Raw genomic sequence first — 22,518 nt, forward strand, 5'->3', positions numbered from 1 at the left:
AAGGAGCATTACAGGTGTCTCCAAAGGTAGATGTTGGGTTGGCGTATTTCGAGATTAGGATTTGTCACTCCGATTGTCGAAGAGGTATCTCTGGGCCCTCTCGGTAATGCACATCACATAAGCCTTGCAAGCATTGCAACTAATGAGTTAGTTGCGAGATGATGTATTACGGAACGAGTAAAGAGACTTGCCGGTAACGAGATTGAACTAGGTATTGGATACCGACGATCGAATCTCGGGCAAGTAACATACCGATGACAAAGGGAACAACGTATGTTGTTATGCGGTCTGACCGATAAAGATCTTCATAGAATATGTAAGAGCCAATATGGGCATCCAGGTCCCGCTATTGGTTATTGACCGGAGACGTGTCTCGGTCATGTCTACATTGTTCTCGAACCGTAGGGTCCGCACGCTTAAGGTTTCGATGACAGTTATATTATGAGTTTATGAGTTTTGATGTATCGAAGGAGTTCGGAGTCCCAGATGAGATCAGGGACATGACGAGGAGTCTCGAAATGGTCGAGACGTAAAAATCGATATATTGGACGACTATATTCGGACATCGGAAAGGTTCCGAGTGATCCGAGTATTTTTCGGAGTACCGGAGAGTTACGGGAATTCGCCGGGGAGTATATGGGCCTTATTGGGCTTTAGGGGAAAGAGATAGGAGAGGTTGGGCGCCCCCCCAAGGCCTAGTCCGAATTGGACTAGGGGGAAGGGCTGCGCCCCCTCCTTCCTTCTCTCCTCTTTTCCCTTGCCTTGACTCCTACTCCTAATACATGGAAGGACTCCTAGTTGGACTAGGAAAGGGGGAATCCTACTTCCGGTGGGAGTAGGACTCCCCTAGGGCGCGCCATAGAGAGGGCCGGCCCTCCCCTCCTCCACTCCTTTATATACGGGGGCAGGGGGCACCCCATAGACACACAAGTTGATCCTCGTGATCGTTCCTTAGCCGTGTGCGGTGCCCCCTCCACCATATTCCACCTCGGTCATATCATAACGGTGCTTAGGCGAAGCCCTGCGACGGTAGAACATCAAGATCGTCACCACGCCGTCGTGCTGACGGAACTCCTCCCCGAAGCTTTGCTGGATCGGAGCCCGGGGATCATCATCGAGCTGTACGTGTGCTAAGAACTCGGAGGTGCCGGAGTAACGGTGCTTGGATCGGTCGGATCGGGAAGACGTACGACTACTTCCTCTACGTTGTGTCAACGCTTCCGTTGTTGATCTACAAGGGTACGTAGATCATATTCTCCCCTCTCGTTGCTATGCATCACCATTCCCCAACATGGAGATCTGACCAAACAGTCTTCTATCCTACCTCTGAATTGAAGATGTATTGGGTCTGTATATGAAGTGTAAATATTCAGATATGTATGTTACCTCCTAACTTCTCTTTACAGATTTATTATCTATGAAATGCATGCAAGCAAGTTCTATCTTATAGACAATTACTCTCTTATAGATAAATCCGTTGATTCATGAATTAAATGGCCAGAGATCGGTGCAGTCAAGTGGATTGATACCTGGACTTTAGAGCTCAAAATCCTTCTAACTTCTCTACTGGCTGTATTTTGTTGACAGCTTTGAGAGAAGAACAAGTACTGTTAGTCATTCAATGACATGTATAATTTAAATACTAGAGAAGTGAATTGATAGTTCATTTAGTAGAGTATTAGTAGATGATGGTGTATATCCTGATATGTTTAGTCCGTTCCCAAAATAATTTGTGAAGTAGCCTTAATAATTATAAACCTTCTCTGTATATTAGTACTCAGTTTTTTGGGGAGCTGGAAGAAGCCAGCTTACCATAACATGTGAAAATGAATTTATTTACCTGCAGTGTTGCTTTTATTAGTTGACAAAGTTGTTTGTTAAATACTCCCTCCGTCCAGAAATACTTGTCATCACAATGGAGAAAAGGGGATGTATCTAGATGTATTTTAGTTCTAGATACATCTCCTTTTATCCATTTTGATGACAAGTATTTTTGGACTGAGGGAGTAGTTAGTTAGGCATTACAATGAAGCTTGGCCAAGGGACTTCTGTTGAGGCCTACAAAGCTCGAAGAACTGTAAGTAAAGTGGTGCCTTTTGATGTATATTCATTTGTCGACTAATACCTGGCCATACTAGAGAAGTGCGCACACCCCCCCTAACAGATTCTAAATGTGTACTTGGTGTTGGGGAACGTTGCAGAAAACAAAAATTTTCCTACGGTTTCACCAAGATCCATCTAGGAGTTCATCTAGCAACGAGTGATCGGATTCCATCTACATACCTTTGTAGATCACGCGCGGAAGCGTTTAAAGAATGGGGATGAGGGAGTCGTACTCGACGTGATCTGAATCACCGGAGATCCTAGCGCCGAACGGACGGCACCTCCGCGTTCAACACACGTACGGTTAGCGTGACGTATCCTTCTTCTTGATCCAGCAAGGGGGAAGGAGAGGTTGAGGAAGATGGCTCCAGCAGCAGCACGATGGCGTGGTGGTGATGGAGCTGCAGTACTCCGGCAGGGCTTTGCCAAGCACTATGGAGGAGGAGGAGGTGTTGGAGAGGGAGAGGGAGGCACCAAAGGCAAGGGTGGGAGGTCCTCCCTTCCCCCCAATATATATAGGGGGCCTAGGAGGGGGCGCCGGCCCTAGGAGATGCAATCTCCTAGGGGGGGCGGCGGCCAAGGGAGGAATCCCTCCTCCCCAAGGCACCTAGGAGGTGCCTTCCCCTCCTAGGACTCTTCCTTTAGGGTTTCCCCCACCCTAGGCGCATGGGCCCTAGGGGAAGTGGCGCCCCGGCCCACTTTGGGCTGGATCCCTTCCCACTTCATCCCATGGGGCCCTCCGGGATAGGTGGCCCCACCCGGTGGACCCCCAGGACCCTTCCGGTGGTCCCGGTACAATACCGGTGACCCCGAAACTTGTCCCGATGGCCGAAATAGCACTTCCTATACATAATTATTTACCTCCGGACCATTCCGGAACTCCTCGTGACGTCCGGGATCTCATCCGGGACTCCGAACAACATTCGGGTTACTGCATATACATATCCCTACAACCCTAGCGTCACCGAACCTTAAGTGTGTAGACCCTACGGGTTCGGGAGACATGTAGACATGACCGAGATCGCTCTCTGGTCAATAACCAACAGCGGGATCTGGATACCCATGTTGGCTCCCACATGCTCCTCGATGATCTCATCGGATGAACCACTATGTCGAGGATTCAAGCAACCCCGTATACAATTCCCTTCGTCAATCGGTATGTTACTTGCCTGAGATTCGATCGTCGGTATCCCAATACCTCGTTCAATCTCGTTACCGGCAAGTCACTTTACTCGTACCGTAATGCATGATCCCGTGACCAGACACTTGGTCACTTTGAGCTCATTATGATGATGCATTACCGAGTGGGCCCAATGATACCTCTCCGTCATACGGAGTGACAAATCCCAGTCTTGATCCGTGTCAACCCAACAGACACTTTCGGAGATACCCGTAGTATACCTTTATAGTCACCCAGTTACGTTGTGACGTTTGGCACACCCAAAGCACTCCTACGGTATCCGGGAGTTACACGATCTCATGGTCTAAGGAAAAGATACTTGACATTGGAAAACTCTAGCAAACGAACTATACGATCTTATGCTATGTTAGGATTGGGTCTTGTCCATCACATCATTCTCCTAATGATGTGATCTCGTTATCAATGACATCCAATGTCCATAGTCAGGAAACCATGACTATCTGTTGATCAACGAGCTAGTCAACTAGAGGCTTACTAGGGACATGTTGGTGTCTTTTATTCACACATGTATTACGATTTCCAGATAACACAATTATAGCATGAATAAAGACAATTATCATGAACAAGGAAATATAATAATAATGCTTTTATTATTGCCTCTAGGGCATATTTCCAACACTTGTACGACCTTTAAATACCTGGATGATATTCCACATAAACAAAGCCATATCGTCATTTTAATACAATAAGCAAGCAGGGTCCCATAAAACAAATAGCTACTTTTTTTGCTGTGTAGCAAATTCATTACTTATGGGGGCATCAAGAAGAGCTCTCTGCACAAAGGATTCATTACCTGAGCGAGGCATACAATTCAAGCGGCCTTTCACGGGTTCACATTAACTGATAGCATATAACCACAAGATTTTATTTCTTGAAATATAAGACCGCACCAACCTGTAGAAAGGAAACACGAGTTTTACAGTAGGTAAGTGGCCACTGTGAAAAATTGAAGATAAAACACAACGTGGTCATTCAACAGGTAAAACTGAATTTGAGGTGAAGTCACTAAATTGAGCATTTGTTTCCCCATTGGACATGTTGGAATTTAAAAACATCCAAAAGGAGAAGATAATGCATCAGCCAAACTATCAAAATTAGAGAATCTCTGCCAGGCACAAACAAATGCACCAATCCGTGAACCTAGACAACAATATTAATAAAAGGTTATATTTTTCCAGCGAACAATCTCGGGCTGCCTCGAATTACAAGAATTTTAACTTATGCGGGCATCAAGAAGAGCTCTCTGCACAAAGGATTCATTACCTGAGCGAGGCATACAATCCAAGAGCCCTTTCAACGTTTCACCTTAGATGATATCATATAACCATAAGTTTTATTTCTCAAAATATAGGAGGTGTACCACCCTGCACAAAGGAAACAAGAGTTTTACAAGTGTCCAGTAGCCAGGGTTGCATAACTGTGAGAAATTGATGATAAAACACAATGTGATAATTCAACAGGTAAAACCGAATTTAAGGTAAGCTAACTAAATTGAGCATTTGTTTCCCCATTGGACATGTCAGAATTCACAAACATCCAAAAGGGAAAGATAATGTATCGACCAAACTACCAAAATTAGAAATTCTCTGTCATGTACAACAAATGCACCAACCCATCAACCTAGACAGCAATACTAATAAAAGTTACATTTTTCAAGTAGCCAGGTTGCCTCGAATTACAAGAATTTGATCACTATTCTTACTAAGAAACAAGTAAAGTACTGAAGTAGTACATGTTAGCATCAATCTCATTACTATCCCGAGAAGCTCAATTCAGGCAAAACAAGCCAAGGAAGCACACGACAACCAGAAACAGTGAGTGAAGCAAAGGAACCGAACCTGAGACACCCGAGGAGGAATTCGCCATCTCTGCCACCCAGCCCAAACGATACCCCAGCAGAATTGAGGAGCACGAGGACGATATGCTCACCCCACGAGCAGCTCCATGGATCTTGGCCCTCTCCGTGGCCAGGGCGACGGACTACGATGGCGAGCACGAGTCCATGGAGGGGATCAAGCAGCGCTTCGCGGCGGTGCATGTGTGGCTCGCAGGTCGACTGTGGGCGGTGCGTGTCGGAAGAACTCACGTGTGGTTGCGGCAGTGCACAGCCAGGCGAAGCTCGCGGCGCGACGGCGGCTGGTGCGTGCGTGCGCGTAGTTGCCGTGAGTGGCTACCTGCGGTGTGGCCGCCGCACGACATACGACAGCGCTCGGCCCCTTCGCTGCTCCCGCCACCTCTGTAGCTCATGGTGGCGAGCCGGCGACGTCTCTGCGGCGAGCCAATGCTATCTAAATGATGTGCGGCACAGGAGCAGAGAGAGCATGTCGGGATAATCTTATCTCTTTGGTTATTTTACATTTTAGCACTTATGATTTCCCTTATTCGTAACTAAGTTCTATAGCTTGCATGTTAGTACTTTTCAACACTTCTAAGAGGGCAATGAGGGAATTATGCTTGAATGAAATTTTTTATTTCTACTTTAACTCGCAATTGATTGGTCTGAATCAAATGCATATCATATTGATGCCACCTTTATTTGTCAAAATCATTGTTGGATGCACTGTCGCTAAGCACCTATAGATCACATGAAACAATTTGCAAATGCTTTGCATCATTTCATTGGAGGTACACATCCGGCGGAAGGCTCCACAAGAATGATATAAGCTACAAATGAGTGCAATGTGTCCGGTCTTGCTTGGAAAAAAGGACAATGTATAATTTCCATCTTGCAAAATGAAGCACCCATGCTGATAATAAATGTATACTTTGCAAATTCTTCATGTGCATGTCTTGCTTTCTTTTAACTACAAACACATGCTCATAGAAGTTTGACTACAAACACATACACACATAATGTATCTACGGGGCGCGGCGTGCCGCCGCGCGGGCATGGCTAGTTTAGGCCATTTAGGATGTCCTTGAGGCTAGGTGTTCTTTCGTCTCACTCAAAGCTAGACAAAGACGCGCCGATGCGTTGAGCTTCACAATGTTTTTCTTTCTTGGTTAAATCGCGAGATTTCCGAGCGAGCGTAGGGCGCAATTTTTTACCCGCTGTCGCCGCTGCTACTTCTGGAAGAAGAAGCGTCCGATCTCATCGAATGGAGCGACGCCGCGTTTGTTTATTCGTGTGGCTCGTGTGGTTTCCTTTTGCGGCGAGACAAGCGTCACGCACGCACAAACAAATCACACCGAGATCGAGGGCAACACGTCGACGGATCAGAGATATCGATGCCGATGCACATGGCGGCGACGATGGCGTCCATGCATGCACCACCGCACCGCCACCAAGAGAGCCGCATCCAACTTGTGCTCGATCGCTCGCCAGCGTGCGTGCACCCTGCTGCCGGGCAGGCAGATGACTCGTTGCCGTCACACGCGCCACCCCTTTACACTTGTTTATTGCAGCTTCTTCACCCGCTTTTGGCCTCTTCTTCCTCCGGCATGGGCTCGGTCGAATCGGTTCCATCTACATGGCAGAGCTTCGCGAAGGTACGGCCGGGGGAGCGGCGACGCGTGTCCTCCCTACGTGGCGGCCATACGAGCACCGCCGCGCAACGTGTCTCATAGGTTCTGCCTATAAAGGCCACCTGCTCCAAGCTCCTTACCATACCACAAGAAGCCGATCCACTCCAAGCACAGTCGAGCAGAAGCCTAAAGCGAGTGAGATTTCCCCCTTCCCATTGATTCCAGTTCGTGTTCCAAGAAACCAAAATGGCCTCCAACCAGAACCAGGCCAGCTACCACGCCGGCGAGACCAAGGCCCGCACCGAGGTAACCCTAGTCTCCCTCCTTGGTGTGTAGTGTGCACTCTGCCGCGCGCATGCGCCGTTGCTCCGGCGGTGATCTGAGATGTTCTGTCTGTTGGATGAATTGCAGGAGAAGACCGGGCAGGTGATGGGCGCGACCAAGGACAAGGCGGGGCAGACCACGGAGGCCACGAAGCAGAAGGCCGGCGAGACCACGGAGGCCACGAAGCAGAAGGCCGGCGAGACCACGGAGGCGGCCAAGCAGAGGGCCAGCGAGACGGCCGAGGCCACCAAGCAGAAGGCCGCCGAGGCCAAGGACAAGACGGCGCAGACGGCGCAGGCGGCCAAGGAGAAGACGTACGAGACGGCGCAGTCGGCCAAGGAGCGCGCCGCCCAGGGCAAGGACCAGACCGCCAGCACCCTCGGCGAGAAGACGGAGGCGGCCAGGCAGAAGGCCGCCGAGACCACGGAGGCGGCCAGGCAAAAGGCCGCCGAGGCGACCGAGGCGGCCAAGCAGAAGGCGTCGGAGACGGCGCAGTACACCAAGGAGTCCGCCGTCGCCGGCAAGGACAAGACCGGCAGCGTCCTCCAGCAGGCAGGGGAGACGGTGGTGAACGCCGTGGTGGGCGCCAAGGACGCCGTGGCCAACACGCTGGGCATGGGCGGGGACAACACCAACACCACCAAGGACAACACCACCGGCGCCACCACCAAGGACACCACCACCACCACCAGGAATCACTAGACGCATGTGTTCCCGCTTAATTTGCTTTGCTTTAGTAGTGTTTGGTCGTTCGCGGGCCTTCTACATATTTGTATGTTTCCACTCTTTCGTGATTTCAGCTCATTTGGTGTAAAAGTTTGCCTTCGATTTGATGTACTCCTCGTGTCCGGTTCTGTATTAGTACGAGTTATGGTCCATATACTTTGGTGTAAATGGATATCGAGGACACTCGAAGGCGGCAATAAAGTGTAATTTCTTTATTCCGATGGTATACATTCCTTCCCCTCATTTTTATAAACGCACATCCTACCCTAGGACCCTTCAAAAAGATTAAGCCGGCAAAAGTTACCGTAGACGTAGTCGACCGAAACGTCTTCTCTACACAAGCACCTCGTTGGGCTCGTTACCATACACACTTTGTAGTCGACGGGACGTCTCCTCTTAAGATTTTATGAAGAGATTTTGGTCGATGGGACGTCTCCTCTTAAGATTTTATGAAGAGATTTTGGTCGATGGGACGTCTCCTCTTAAGATTTTATAAAGAGATTTTCACTGAACATAAGGATCCAACATCTTCACACTTACCTGGTTGGGTTGGGCTCGTCTCCTCTCACTGAACACAAGCACCGTTGGTGGGCTTGTCTCTTCTCCTAAACGCAAGCATCCTCATCGGGTTAGGTTAGGATACTGCTGTTCATATAACATCAGATTAATCACTCCACAACAGTATTATTAAATGGGTCTGTCTAGGATAGTCATGTCACCAGCATAAAAATATATTATTGAATGGGTCTGTCTAGGATAGTCATGTCACAAGCATAAAAAATATAGAAAATAGTTACATATGATTTGTACAGTGGATGATGTTGTTTTTGTGATCAGGAAAAAAACAATACAACATCTATTCATAAATTACCTTCTCGTAAATTTACTTTAGCGAACGATTCATATAGCCTTTAACATAATTCCTCCGGTTATTATATAGCCTTTAACATAATTCCTTCGGTTAACATTGAATCTTTATTTGGAACATGATTAGCTGGAGTAGATCATATTATCGCGTTGCCTATTTGAATTGAAATATGCACGCTTATTTAGGCTATATGGAACTGCAGAAACAATATGATTTTTAACAGACAACACATTATTTTAAAGTTCTCGCAAGTCATTTTCAGAGTTACGACATGGATCGATACATGGTCCTTGCTCACTCATGAATTCTAGGAAGTATTTGATTACTGGGTGCAACCAATGAGAAATGGTAGCACGGGCTATATTCAACTGATTTGGATGACGGTCTCATAATAGGATAAGAGTTTAGGGTTCTTGTCCTATTATATATACCGGTTGTGGTATTGAGTTGTGTATTTTTTTTTCTTTGCTTCGCTTGCGAGCTGTAATGAATTTAAGACTATATGCTTTTTGAGACTTTTAATAATATGACTGCATGCATCGTTCAGATGTAGAAGCCGGGGACAAGCCTCTTTCTAGAAAAAAAACACCACGAATCTTCATAAAAAGAAAATAAAAAGGAAAAAATGTAGATACTTGCATAAATCTTCAAGATCAATGACATAACACTTAAATGTGCAATACATGAATCTCCAAGAACAATAACACATAAATACTTAATACACAAATCTCCAAGATCGAATGACATAGGACTACTATAGTCGTTACCGAACTGGACCTAGATTTCTAGATGAGAATACGTAAAGCTTGCAAATAGGAAAAGAGTACAAAAAGGGTACAACACAAAACGACTAATTCTGCACTTGTCACTTTTGCCCAAAGATGCACACGCGTGCTCGTATTTTGTGATGGTTTAATATCTCTGGCTTAGTATCTCGGAGGTGATAAACATACACAAAGCTCACATTTTTGCGCCGGTTATATCGAATGTGATAAGCATACACAAAGCTCACAAATACTTTCATGGATAAAACATCTATTTTTTTATGAATACGCAAAGCTTGCAAATAAAAAATACAAGAAAGATACACCACAAAGAAATAGGATATTTTCACTAGATGATCACTATTATTTTGTGAATATGCAAAGCTTGCAAATAAAAAGTGTATAAGAAAGACGACACAAAACACAAAAAGGCTCAAACAGGTCTGCTTCAAGGAGAGAGATATGGCATGCTCGGCCCGAACAAAGCAAAAGACAATTAAATCCTTTTAGCCCAGACTCTAGCCATGGAAGGCAAGGAGCCTCGAGAGTGCCTAGAGATCGGCAAACAGGCTGGAGGAGCCATGAAAGACAAGAGCATCGAGACCACCTAGAGATCAAGTAGGCTGCACATATGCAAGTAGGCTACATAACTTGCCATTGAGATTGCCTACAGACCAGAGACAAATGCCATGAGGAAAGTGTCGGTGAAGTCATACATGACGCCCTAGTTGTCCATGCCTTGAGAGGCAGCCTGAACCAACCTAACATCCAATATCCCTAGATCCATCATCGGAGACGACACATGCAAACAAGACAACACCCTCAAAAAAGAGAGTGATGTGTCGCCGTCATCTAATTTGAAGGGCCGGACCTAGGGTTTCTCCCTATGCTCGAAGAGGGGCGCAGATAAATGTCATGGCAACGCCTGAAGGGGATGACAGTCGCGAGTGTCACCACTACCAGCATCAGCAATCAAGTAAGGATTTATCTCTAATCCGAGTCTGAGCAATCTGATATCCATCAAAAAAAGATCGAAAAAAGATCTAGAGACGAGGAAATCAAGTCGTTGTTCAGAACCGCCACCACAAGAAGGGGAGTTGCGCATGTTGCCGCAAGGTTGCAGTAGCACCACCGGACATGCGTCTTGGACATGGCGGAGGACGAGACAAGGAGGTGGATGGGGTTGGGAGTGTTGGGGAACGTAGTAATTTCAAAAAAATTCCTACGCACACATAGGATCATGGTGATGCATATCAACAAGAGGGGAGAGCGTGTCCACGTACCCTCGTAGACCGAAAGCGGAAGCGTTAGCACAACGCGGTTGATGTAGTCATACGTCTTCACGATCCGACCGACCCAAGTACCAAACACATGACACCTCCGAGTTCAGCACACGTTCAGCTCGATGACGTCCCACGAACTCCGATCCAGCAGAGCTTCACGGGAGAGTGCCGTCAGCACGACGGTGTGATGACGGTGATGATGATACTACCGACACAGGGCTTCGCCTAAGCACCTCTACGATATGATCGAGGTGGATTATGGTGGAGGGGGGCAACGCACACGGTTGGGAGAGATCAACAGATCAACTTGTGTGTCTAGAGGTGCCCCTGCCCCCGTATATAAAGGAGCAAGGAGGGGAGGCCGGCCGGCCCCTGTAGGCGCGCCAGGAGGAGGAGTCCTCCTCCTAGTAGGAGTAGGACTCCCCTCTTTCCTACTCCTACTAGGAGAGGGAAAGGAAGGGGGAGAGGGAGAAGGAAAGGGGGGCGCCGCCCCCCTCTCCTAGTCCAATTCAGACCAGAGGGGGAGGGGCGCGCGGCCTGCCCTAGGCCAGCCCTCTCTCTCTTCACTAAGGCCCATAAGACCCACTATTTCTCCCGTGGGGGGGGAGGGGTTCCGGTAACCCTCCGGCACTCCGGTTTTCTCCGAAACCATCCGGAACACTTCCGATGTCCGAATATAGTCGTTCAATATATCGATCTTTACGTCTCGACCATTTCAAGACTCCTCGTTATGTCCGTGATCATATCCGGGATTCCGAACTACCTTCTGTACATCAAAACACAAAAACTCATAATACCGATCGTCACCGAACTTCAAGCGTGCGGACCCTACGGGTTCGAGAACTATGTAGACATGACCGAGACACGTCTCCGGTCAATAATCAATAGCGGAACCTGGATGCTCATATTGGCTCCTACATATTCTATAGAGATCTTTATCGGTCAAACTGCATAACAACATACGTTGTTCCCTTTGTCATCGGTATGTTACTTGCCCGAGATTCGATCATCGGTATCTCAATACCTAGTTCAATCTCGTTACCGGCAAGTCTCTTTACTCATTCTGTAATACATCATCTCGCAACTAACTCATTAGTTACAATGCTTGCAAGGCTTATAGTGATGTGCATTACCGAGTGGGCCCAGAGATACCTCTCCGACAATCGGGGTGACAAATCCTAATCTTGATCTATACCAACTCAACAAGTACCGTCGGAGACACCTGTAGAGCACCTTTATAATCACCCAGTTACGTTGTGACGTTTGGTAGCACACAAAGTGTTCCTCCGGTAATCGGGAGTTGCATAACCTCATAGTCATAGGAACATGTATGAGTCATGAAAAAAGCAATATCAGTAAAATAAACGATCAAGTGCTAAGCTAACGGAATGGGTCAAGTCAATCACATCATTCTCCTAATGATGTGATCCCGTTAATCAAATGACAACTCATGTTTATGGTTAGGAAACCTAACCATCTTTGATTAATGAGCTAGTCAAGTAGAGGCATACTAGTGACACTTTGTTTGTCTATGTATTCACACATGTACTAAGTTTCCGGTTAATACAATTCTAGCATGAATAATAAACATTTATCATGATACGAGGAAATAAATAATAACTTTATTATTGCCTCTAGGGCATATTTTCTTCAGGAAGGTGGCGGGGTGGGGAGGGATAGCGAAGGATGCAACGACAACCGCTGATGTCGAAAAGCCAGGAACTAGAGTTAACGCAGATCTGGGCGGTCGGGGCCAAAGCCACCAGGACGCTAGCGAGCCGAAGAAGCTAGCGAGGACGCAACCTCCGAAACAATTGTGACAGAGCCATGCCAGCAGAGGATGACGACGAGCCATGGATGCTGGAGAACGCATGCCAAGGGCAACCGGGGCCAGAGTCGCACCGGCAAGAGGCCTACCGCGAAGCCTCATGTGTCCAGCTACCAAAGGCGGCCATAACCGGGGAATCACCATGGCGAACCCACCATAGTCCGGCCCATAGCCATGTTTGCAACTCAGAGGGGGGGAAACACCACTGCGGCGCCATCAAAGGGCGATCCAAGCCAACCAAGGAGCTCTGCTGCCGAAATCTCGGGAGTTAGTGCGGTCTTCGACGGCTACTCCTCTGGTGGCGGTGAAATGAGGAGGAGGGAGGGGTAGGTGGCGGCGCAATTTAGGTTTCCCCTGCCACCACTAGATAAGCACCTATTGATATCCTGTCATTTTGGTATTGCACTTGGTCTTGAACCTGGGACGTCACTCATTTGTGTCGTGTACTATGATAGGTTTTTTCTTGATGTCATATCGCAGGCTATCTTTCACTAAGCTTCCCTTTGGCATGGAATTCAAAGTAAGTGAACATTGCTTTACTCTACTCTCCCAAATAAGTATGAAGTGATATTTTCTCTTAGCTCTTTTGAAAAATGTATAGATATCTCACCATCTTCTTTGATAGAAATGCTATTCTTTCTTTTACACCCATTTACTTTTTCATGAAAATAAGCAAGGTCTCTAATTCTTTATACAAGTCACTCTACTGTTCACCTCCTCTTTTATGCTCACACTCTTTCATTTCACAAATTTGGGTCAGTAAAGGATGCAAGTGTTATCCAAAATGAATGAATGTAAATTGTTTGTAGGTGGCTTTTCAAGTCAGCAGTCAAATCCTAGGGCACTTGCTCGAAGCCTCGAATTAGAACAAAAAGGCGATATGAAACCGAAATAGCTTGTTATTCAATAGTTTGCCCTAGTTACCATCGACAACTTGGGCTAAGCCATGGGTCAACACATCCTCCGATAGAAGTAGAAGTCGTTGAATATAGAGTTTTGTGGTATCTCAACAATTAAACCATAGAACTACAAATATTTTCATATGATTGAGGTTCCCTTTCATTATGAATAGCTTCCAGCCACAAGCAAAATCCCAATAGACGTCATCGTCAAAAGACTATTATCTTCCGCCACGTACAGTGTCAACGTATGCATAATCAGAGGAGAAGAAATGTTTTCCTAACAAGAAAGAACACATATTCTAAAACAATGACTAACATAAGGTTGCTGCCCTTGCGAGGATATGAGATTAAAAAAAGAACTTCTATCATTCTCTGAACCAGTTGTCGAACATGTTACATGCGTCACGAAGAGTGTATAAGTTAGAATCACAAACTGTGAACTACTACATCACACGAGCAGAGTTACACTAAAAAACATGACCTTAATGAATTACTCGTGGTGGCAAACTAAATGGCAGTTACTATCATGTCAACCCCGATATGTAAGGTTGTCTATGGTCAAAACTACTTCATGGTTTAAAAGCCACAAGAAGATCTTCAATCAAAGTAACACACAATTGTGTATCTGTGACATCAAATCTTATCTCCCATTCTTCCCATTCTTCCCACTCAAGACTCAACTCGACCATGCCATGATTCTTGCAGTTTTATGATATCTTAATATTCATCTTCAATGGCTTTCAAAGCCGCATCTATCTATTGCCATTTTCTCCTTTAACATGCGCCAACTTTTCGTGTGTCAAACGGTCATCTGCCGTACAACCCTTTCTAGCTCATCGAGGCACAACTTAGAAAATCAAGCAGACTATGTTCCTGCTCTTACAAAATCATAGCCCCTCTGGTCCAAATTAATTGGCACAGTCTCTATACAATAATAGTACTATGTAACTTAATTGACGCAGTCTCTGTACCTCACCGTCACGCTACCCCACCCAATCTCTTTCCTGAACCTGTCTTTACACTGAGGTAATAGCACCCCAGATCCACAAACTTGCATCGAATGTGATGTTTTAGTCCAAAACTTGCAAAATGTGACTGAGGACTCCACAAACTTGACACCCTATGTGATGTTTTGGTCCACAGGCCAGAGGGTGGACTGGTCAGCTGTGGCAATTTTGCACAAAGGCCCCTGGCGTTCACTCGATTCAACCCGCAGTGCTTACCGCCAAATACACATGTACGATGAGATGAACGCCCCAGATCCCAGGACGGGCCGCTACAGTCCCACGTCGTATCGGGGGGCAGCAAGACGCCTAGGTAGATCGATCCCCACCCGGCCACCCCACGCAAAATTAGCAGCCGTGCCCATGCATTCATGCACGCAGATCCGTCCATCCATGGCTTTAGTTAATGTCAATGAACTCCATGCGCATGAATGCATGATGCAGTACTACTACTACCACTACTGTAGATGAGCACGTACTACGCACTCTAGCCAGGTAGCCTTGTCGTGGATTAGGCCTCTCGTGTACGTACGTACGTGCCCAGGCAGGATCTGTGGCGTGGAGGGCTCCATTTTGACACGCAGTTAATAGAGCAAGCATTTGCATGCATGGTCCAACCCTTCGAATTACTCCTACTACTACTCCATGCATGCGTTGCATTGCATTGCCTTGCCGGTAAAAAACGGTCAGGGTTGAAAGCTTAGCAATGCCTGATTTGAAAAGATTCTCGAGTAATGTGAGTTGGGACCTCTCTTGGCTAAAGCTTTGGGCACGCAGTGAATTTTGAACTATCCTCTTGGAGCTAGCTACACACCCCTTTCTATGTGTAATGTGTTGATTAGCTGTAGAGGATATAAGATGTAGCACGAAAAATTAAATGCAAGGAGACAGTAAAAAGATCAAGAACAGGGTAAAAAATAATACTCCCTCCGTTTCTAAATATTTGTCTTTCTAGAGGTTTCAAATGGTGACTACATACGGAGTAAAATGAGTGAATCTACACTCTAAAATATGTCTATATACATTCGTATGTGGTGACCATTTGAAATCTCTAGAAAGACAAATATTTAGGAACGGAGGAAGTACTAACACAAACATTATTTCCTCACTGAAACAGAAAATGGCAGAAAGGCATGCTTGCTTGCAGCACTATAGGAGGAGCACTGCAGGAAAGAAAGTTGAAAGAAAGGCATACGCATGCTTGAGCCAAGCACAAGCATGCTAGGTTGCACAACCTTTGCTAGCTGATCTCAGCACTTTGAGACTATGGACTATACCCTTAAGGTCTTTTTGCTCTCCTTTTTTTTACCTACACACAAATTAATTAAAGGACACTGTTGGTACAGTGCTAGGCTTAGGCTGGTCACCACTCCATGACTCCATGTAGGGATCTCCAAGCTCACCTGCGTCGATCGGTCGTCTACATGAAGTCCACCTCAAAGAGATGCATGTTATTGTTGTTGTTGCCGCCGCCGTGGTTGCTGTTGTTGTTCTGGTCGGAGACCTCGCCGTTGGCCGCCCCGGCAGACGGCAACCCGCTGGAGCACACCGACGAGCACGACAGGATGTTGCTGTTGCCGTTGCCCTTGTTGTTCTGGTGCAGCAGCGAGGTGATGAAGTGCTGCTGCTCCTGATGGTGGTGGTGGAGCTGCATGGCGCTGTTGAGCTGCTGGTGGTGGCCGTCCTTCTCCCGCGGCTCTCCGAGCGTGAGTGTCATCGGCCTCGCCGCAGCCGCCTTGCTCTGGTCGTGCTGCTGCAGGCAGCTGATGGCGCTCGTGTTGGACGAGATGGTCGACTTGGTAGCGCTCAAAGCTGCTCGAATCATACGTAAAAGGAAGAACTAATTAGAGATAGTTAATGGTGATCAATTGCACTGGGTAGGATGCAAATGAAGCAAAGGTGCGTGCATGTTAGCTGTAGCTTACTGTTGTTGTCGCCGTGCTTATCGTTGAATCGAGTGAACGCCAGGGGCCTTTGTGCAAAATTGCCACAGCTGACCGGTCCACCCTCTGGACTGCCACATGTCACGCTGTGAGTGGCTGTGGACCAAAACATCACATAGGGTGTCAAGTTTGTGAAGTCCTAAGTCACATTTTACAAGTTCTAAACTAAAACATCACATTCGGTGCAAGTTTGTGGATCTGGGTGCTATTACCTCCTTTACACTTGTGTTGGTCTCCTACTTGGCTTTCGGCACCGGCATCCGCATGTGTTGGATCGAATCAGAATGCAGCTCGTGATATGGGTGAGCGATCGAGCTTCGCGAAGCTACTTTCTCGCTACGTGGCGGCCATGTACGAGCACCGACGTGCTACGTGTCCCGTTGCATCTGCCTATAAATGCCGCCTGCTCCAATCTCCTTTCCAACACAAGCAGTCGATTCATCCAAGCGAGTTGAGCAATAGCAGTGAGATTTACAGTGATTTCAGTTCTTGTTTGTTCGTGAGACTGTGAGAGACAAGAGAAGATGGCCTCCAACCAGAACCAAGCGAGCTACGCGGCCGGCGAGACAAAGGCCCGCACCGAGGTAACCGTCGTCTCCCGCAGTGCCTAGGTACCACTTCATCGTGCATTCGTGCTCAATGATCTGAAATGCTCTCTTGTTTCTGTAGGAGAAGACCGGGCAGATGGTGGGCATCACCAAGGACAAGGCGGGGCAGGACACGGAGACCACGAAGCAGAAGGCCGGCGAGGCCAAGGACAAGACGGCCCAGACGGCGCAGGCCGCCAAGGACCGCGCCGCCGAGAGCAAGGACCAGACCGGCAGCTACCTCGGCGAGAAGACGGAGGCGGCCAAGCAGAAGGCGTCGGAGACGGCGCAGTACGCGCAGGAGAGGTCCTCCGACGCCGCGCAGTACACCAAGGATTCCGCCGTCGCCGGCAAGGACAAGACCGGGAGCGTGCTCCAGCAGGCCGGCGAGACGGTGGTGAGCGCCGTGGTCGGCGCCAAGGACGCGGTGGCGAACACCCTGGGCATGGGCGGTGACAACACCACCAAGGACACCACCACCACCAGGAATCACTAGACGCATGCGTTGGCGCTTAATTTGCTTTGCTTTAGTCGTGTTTGGTCGTTCGCGGGCCTTCTACATATCTGTATGTTTCCACTCTTTCGTGATTTCAGCTCATTTGGTGTAAAAGTTTGCCTTCGATTTGATGTACTCCTCGTGTCCGGTCCTGTAATGAGTTATAATCGACGTACGACTTCACTCGAAGGCGGCTATAAAGTTGTATGTGATCGAATTTCTTCTATCACGGAATCATTGAAACTTCAAAATCCGTTGTTGCCGGACCAACTGGCTCATATGGTGAGGTTCCCTCTGGAGGAGCCAACCCACTCCAGTTCTCGATGCTTGTATTCTTCTGAATTTATTTCAGGTCTTTTATGATTGGACGTTGCGTCTAAATTTATTTCAGATCTTTTATGATTAGACGTTCCGCCAATAGGAATCTTTTGTCAAATCCGAAGATGTTGTGCTGGCTAAGTGCTTGCAATCATAGTGATGAGTGTGTAAACTTTAAAAAAAAATCATTATCAGTATCTCAGATGTTTTCATAGAAGTGTGTGCGTGTGTTTATAGGAGTGAGTGTATGTACATTCTAAAAATAAAGATGTTGTACCGGTTTAGTACTCCCTTCAGTACTTTTTACTCTACATATTAGAATTCTCTAAAGTCAAACATCACAAAGTTTGACCGTATTTATATGAAAAATATCAACATCTGCCATGCTAAAGTTATATAATATGAAATTTTAAGTCATGACACATCTAGTGATATTGGTTTTAGATTGTGAATGTTGGCATTTTTTTCTACAAAGTTGGTCAAACTTTACAAGGCTTGACTTCGGTCAAATCTTATATGAAAACTAAAAAGGACGGGATGGAGTATATCAAAAAATACTTATAGGAGTGTGTGCATTCCTACTCATAGGAGTGAGTGTGTGTATGTTAAAAAAAATTGTTGCCCGAAGCTTTGTGTTTATTGAGCCTTACTTCTTGCTAGATTGCTCGACAAAAGAAAAGTTCAAGCTTTTTCATTAGATATAAGCATATACACAAAGCCTGCAAATACTTTCATTGATAGCTCATTGATGGATGAGCATTATTTTTGGTGAATACACAAAGCTTGAAAATAAAAAAGAGTACAAGAATGATACAACACAAACGCAAAAAAAGAGATGGTATGCTTGGTTCAAACAAAGCAAAACACAACTAAATGCGTTAAGCCCAAACTCCAGCCATAGAAGGCGAGGAGCCTTGGGAGTGCCTAGAGATCATCACATAGTAGGGTGTAGGAGCCATGGAATGCAAGGAGCATCGAGACTGCCTAGAGATCGATATGTAGACTGTCCAACACAACATCGAGAGTGCCTAGAGATTGGCAAGTAGGCTGCACGACCCGCCATCGAGACTGCCTAGAGACCAAAGACAGAAGCCATGGGGAAATTGGCGGTGAAGTAGTACATGGCACCTCGCATACCCATGCCTTTAGAGGCAGCCGGAATCAACATGACGTCCAATATCTTGAGATCCATTTTTTGACTGAATACTATGAGGCAAAAGCCCCACAGCCCTTTATTAAAACTCAAATAACCAAGGGCCCTTACAAGACAAAAGAGAAGAAAAACTTACCTTTTTTTTTAAGGATACCCTACAAAGGTTGAAAACTCTTAGCTGCAATCGTAGGACAAAATTTCTTGCACATCGCTTGGAGCGGAGCCAAGGTAGCAAAAATCTCCATGGTACTTCACTCTTGAAGCCAGACGGTGGGCAGCTTTGTTCCCGTCCCTACTAATCCACCTCACCACAAAGGAACTGAATCCAGACAGGGCAGCGTTGATGCCCGCAATGAGTGGAAAGAGTCTTGTTTTGTTCGTAGTGCTTGGGGATAATGCATTCGCCACCGATTGACGGTCTACCTCAAGCTGGATTGGCCCGTTGTAGAACAACTTACCTATTTAACAAAGTACAACAACAACTATAAACAGAAACTAACAGAAAGCATTCCCTGTACAATTAGGGTAAGTTGTTGATCCATGCCATGAGAAGTGGTTTCACAGAGGTCTTGAACCTGTGTGAGAGGAGTGTAATATCATGGATGAAATTTTCTCTGAACTAGTTGCCAAACATGTTACATACGCCACGAAGAGTGTATAAGTTGGAAGCTACGCAAGCTATGAACTACTACCTCCGTCCCAAAATATAAGAACGTTTTTGGTACTATGCTAGTGTAGAAAACGTTCTTATATTTTGGGACGGAAGGAGTACATCATACGAGCCGACTTGCACTAAAAGACATATGCTTAATGAATTCGTTGCAGTGACAAAATAAATGACAATTACTATCATGCCAATCTCAGTGTGTAAGGTTGTCTATAGTCAAAACTACTCCATGGTTTCAAAGCCAGAAGAAGATCATCACTCAAAGTGGTAGCGGCACTAGGCTGGACGCACTCCCCATGCTAACAACAGAGCAACAGTGTTGAACAATGCTGATATATCTACAATGAAGAAAGAAACGGCCATCACGCCCCCAGGCCACTGGCTTCGCTTCGTGGGGCTTGACGCCACCATTGACTCAAAGTAACACGCACATGACACCAAATTTGATCTCCCATTTTCTCCACTCAACTTGACCATGCCATGCTTGCAGTCTTCTGATATCTTAATTTCATCTTCAGTGGCTTTCGAAGCTACATCTATCTCGCGCTATTTCCCCTTCAGCGGGCGCCAGCTTCTACGTTCCAGCCCATTGAGGCACAACTTAGAAAATTGAGCAAACTATGGCTCAATTCTTTTGGCCGTTTTTTCGAGAATCTTGAGAATCAGGCCTCCTCCTAAATAGCTAGGAGCATAAAAAGATGATCAAAATTCTGAGAAAATCTATGAGGAAGTTTGATTCTTTAAGATTCTGAGAGAATTAGCCAAAATAAACTAGGCTCATGCTAAAAAAATCTAGGCCTATGTTCCGCTCTTAAAAAATTGTAGTATGATGACAGTTGTTTCCACTTGTGGTAAGAAAGCACGGCATGCACACATAATATTTTATCAGCTCTACCAAACACGCAAGAATAGAAATATATATATGAAATCTTGCAATGAGACTTGGACACGTCGATCAAACAGAAGCTAAGGCTTTGAAAAGATGAAACAGAAGCTAGGGCGCGTGGCCCGCCGACCACCGCATATCGCCTGGTTTGCATTGGACTTCACCGTCGCACTGCCCCACCCAATCTCCTTCCTGAACCTGCCTTTACACTTGTGTTGGTCTCCTACTTGGCCTTGGGCACCGGCATCCGCATGTGTTGGATCGAATCAGCAGCTAGCTCGTGATATGGGTGAGCGATCCAGCTTCGCGAAGCTACTTTGTAGCTACGTGGCGGCCAGGTACGAGCACCGCCGCGCGACGTGTCCCGTTGCTTCTGCCTATATAATGCCGCCTGCTCGAATCTCCTTTCCAACACAAGCAGTCCATCGATTCATCCAAACCAGAGTTGAGCAATACGTACTAGCAGTGAGATTTGGCCCTTCCAATCGAGTGATTTCAGTTCGTGTTTGTTGGTGAGAGAGAAGAGAAGAGAAGAGAAGAGAAGATGGCCTCCAACCAGAACCAGGCGAGCTACGCGGCCGGCGAGACCAAAGCCCGCACCGAGGTAACCGTCGTCTCCCGCAGTGCCTAGGTACCACTTCATCGTGCATTCGTGCTCAATGATCTGAAATGCTCTCTTGTTTCTGTAGGAGAAGACCGGGCAGATGGTGGGCACCACCAAGGACAAGGCGGGGCAGGCCACGGAGGCCACCAAGCAGAAGGCCGGCGAGACGGCCGAGGCCACCAAGCAGAAGGCCGGCGAGACGGCCGAGGCCACCAAGCAGAAGGCCGGCCAGGCCACGGAGGCCACCAAGCAGAAGGCCGGCGAGGCCAAGGACAAGACGGCCCAGACGGCGCAGGCGGCCAAGGACCACGCCGCCGAGAGCAAGGACCAGACCGGCAGCTTCCTCGGCGAGAAGACGGAGGCGGCCAAGCAGAAGGCCGCCGAGACGGCCGAGGCGACAAAGCAGAAGGCATCGGAGACGGCGCAGTACGCGCAGGAGAGGTCCTCCGACGCCGCACAGTACGCCAAGGAGTCCGCCGTCGCCGGCAAGGACAAGACTGGCAACGTGCTCCAGCAGGCCGGCGAGACGGTGGCGAACGCCGTGGCGGGCGCCAAGGACGCCGTGGCGAACACGCTAGGCATGGGCGGTGACAACACCAACACCACCACAGGCGCCACAAAGGACAGCACCACCGAGAAGATCACCAGGGATCACTAGACGCATGCATACGTCCAATCTTTGCTGATTTGCTTCCTTTATTACTCGTTTGGTCCTTTTACATATCTGTATGTTTCCCTCTTGTGATTTCAGCTCGTTTAGTGTAAATTTGCCTTCGATTTGAGGTACTCGATCGTGTCCGGTTCTGTAATGAGTTATAATCCATGTACTTTGGTGTAAATGGATATGTAACGAGGACAGTCGAAGGTGGCAATAATATTAGTTTACGGAGAGAGTATTATTGAAGCTTCAATCCGTTGGTTGTCAGAAGCTTTCTTCACTTCCTATCTGTGCGAGTCCCAAACAGGCTCTACATATTGGTTTCCTTCTGAAAATGCAATTCACGTTTAATCTTATTGATAGCTGCAATTCTTCATGCTTGAAACTAGAAAGGTAGCAACCTGTCAAACCTTCATCTCACCTTATATATTCTTTCTTATATGCTTCAATGCAAGAAAGAATGTCGACGTGCATCGCCCTCGTTGCTAAGTATCAAGCTGACTTTGCAGCTAGTAGCTGTGCAAGCATACCATGCTTAGTTATACATCAACGTTTTGCATTTTGAAGTCATTGCCATAACGTATTTCAGATTATAGAGGTTCCTAAGCTTTGTTGTTGAATTCTATCTCTTCAATAATTATATTTCAAGACTGGGAAAAATAATTGACTAGGAATTTAAGTGTATATGGTGTGTGGTTTATTCATGAGAAAAGGCTGAACTGACGGTCTGTTTATTTC

The 22,518-nt window shown here is 46.9% G+C and overlaps 3 protein-coding genes across 4 annotated transcripts; 2 read left to right on the forward strand and 1 right to left on the reverse strand.

The window, feature by feature from the left end:
* The first annotated feature begins 6,873 nt into the window (after nucleotides 1-6,873).
* On the forward strand, nucleotides 6,874-8,034 carry LOC125527007 (uncharacterized). The gene is made up of 2 exons (XM_048691589.2): nucleotides 6,874-7,075; nucleotides 7,181-8,034. The coding sequence occupies exons 1-2, from the start codon at nucleotides 7,016-7,018 to the stop codon at nucleotides 7,793-7,795; spliced, it is 675 nt and encodes a 224-aa protein (XP_048547546.2). The 5' UTR covers nucleotides 6,874-7,015; the 3' UTR covers nucleotides 7,796-8,034.
* Nucleotides 8,035-15,729: 7,695 nt separating this feature from the next.
* LOC125533067 (uncharacterized) lies at nucleotides 15,730-16,523 on the reverse strand. Its single transcript, XM_048696854.2, has 2 exons — nucleotides 16,394-16,523; nucleotides 15,730-16,280 (listed from the first exon to the last, which is right to left on the reverse strand). The coding sequence occupies exons 1-2, from the start codon at nucleotides 16,521-16,523 to the stop codon at nucleotides 15,889-15,891; spliced, it is 522 nt and encodes a 173-aa protein (XP_048552811.2). The 3' UTR covers nucleotides 15,730-15,888.
* Nucleotides 16,524-16,805: 282 nt separating this feature from the next.
* LOC125527027 (uncharacterized) lies at nucleotides 16,806-22,033 on the forward strand. 2 transcript variants are annotated; one of them, XM_087529691.1, is made up of 3 exons: nucleotides 16,806-16,995; nucleotides 17,081-17,338; nucleotides 21,280-22,033. In XM_087529691.1, exons 1-3 carry the CDS (start codon nucleotides 16,936-16,938, stop codon nucleotides 21,778-21,780), a joined length of 819 nt encoding a protein of 272 aa, XP_087385817.1. In that variant the 5' UTR covers nucleotides 16,806-16,935; the 3' UTR covers nucleotides 21,781-22,033. The 2 variants fall into 2 exon arrangements, with proteins under 2 accessions (XP_087385817.1, XP_048547567.1); XM_048691610.2 differs by lacking the exons at nucleotides 16,806-16,995; nucleotides 17,081-17,338 and adding an exon at nucleotides 20,898-21,122 and having other exon boundaries at nucleotides 21,208-22,033.
* Nucleotides 22,034-22,518: the final 485 nt, after the last annotated feature.

This window comes from Triticum urartu, chromosome 1A (genome assembly GCF_056163025.1).
Source record: "Triticum urartu cultivar PI428250 chromosome 1A, HENAU_Tu73, whole genome shotgun sequence".
NCBI classification, from domain to species: domain Eukaryota; kingdom Viridiplantae; phylum Streptophyta; class Magnoliopsida; order Poales; family Poaceae; genus Triticum; species Triticum urartu.

Excerpts from the sequence above, each read along its gene's own strand:
- LOC125527007 (XM_048691589.2), top strand. The coding sequence starts at position 7,016 with ATGGCCTCCAACCAGAACCAGGCCAGCTACCACGCCGGCGAGACCAAG. Across the intron at positions 7,076-7,180 it reads AGACCAAGGCCCGCACCGAG|GAGAAGACCGGGCAGGTGAT; the intron begins GTAACCCTAGTC and ends GATGAATTGCAG.
- LOC125527027 (XM_087529691.1), top strand. The coding sequence starts at position 16,936 with ATGGCCTCCAACCAGAACCAAGCGAGCTACGCGGCCGGCGAGACAAAG. Across the intron at positions 16,996-17,080 it reads AGACAAAGGCCCGCACCGAG|GAGAAGACCGGGCAGATGGT; the intron begins GTAACCGTCGTC and ends TTGTTTCTGTAG. Across the intron at positions 17,339-21,279 it reads CGCAGTACACCAAGGATTCC|GCCGGCGAGACGGCCGAGGC; the intron begins GCCGTCGCCGGC and ends ACCAAGCAGAAG.
- LOC125533067 (XM_048696854.2), bottom strand. The coding sequence starts at position 16,523 with ATGTTTTGGTCCACAGCCACTCACAGCGTGACATGTGGCAGTCCAGAG. Across the intron at positions 16,281-16,393 it reads TAAGCACGGCGACAACAACA|CTTTGAGCGCTACCAAGTCG; the intron begins GTAAGCTACAGC and ends TGATTCGAGCAG.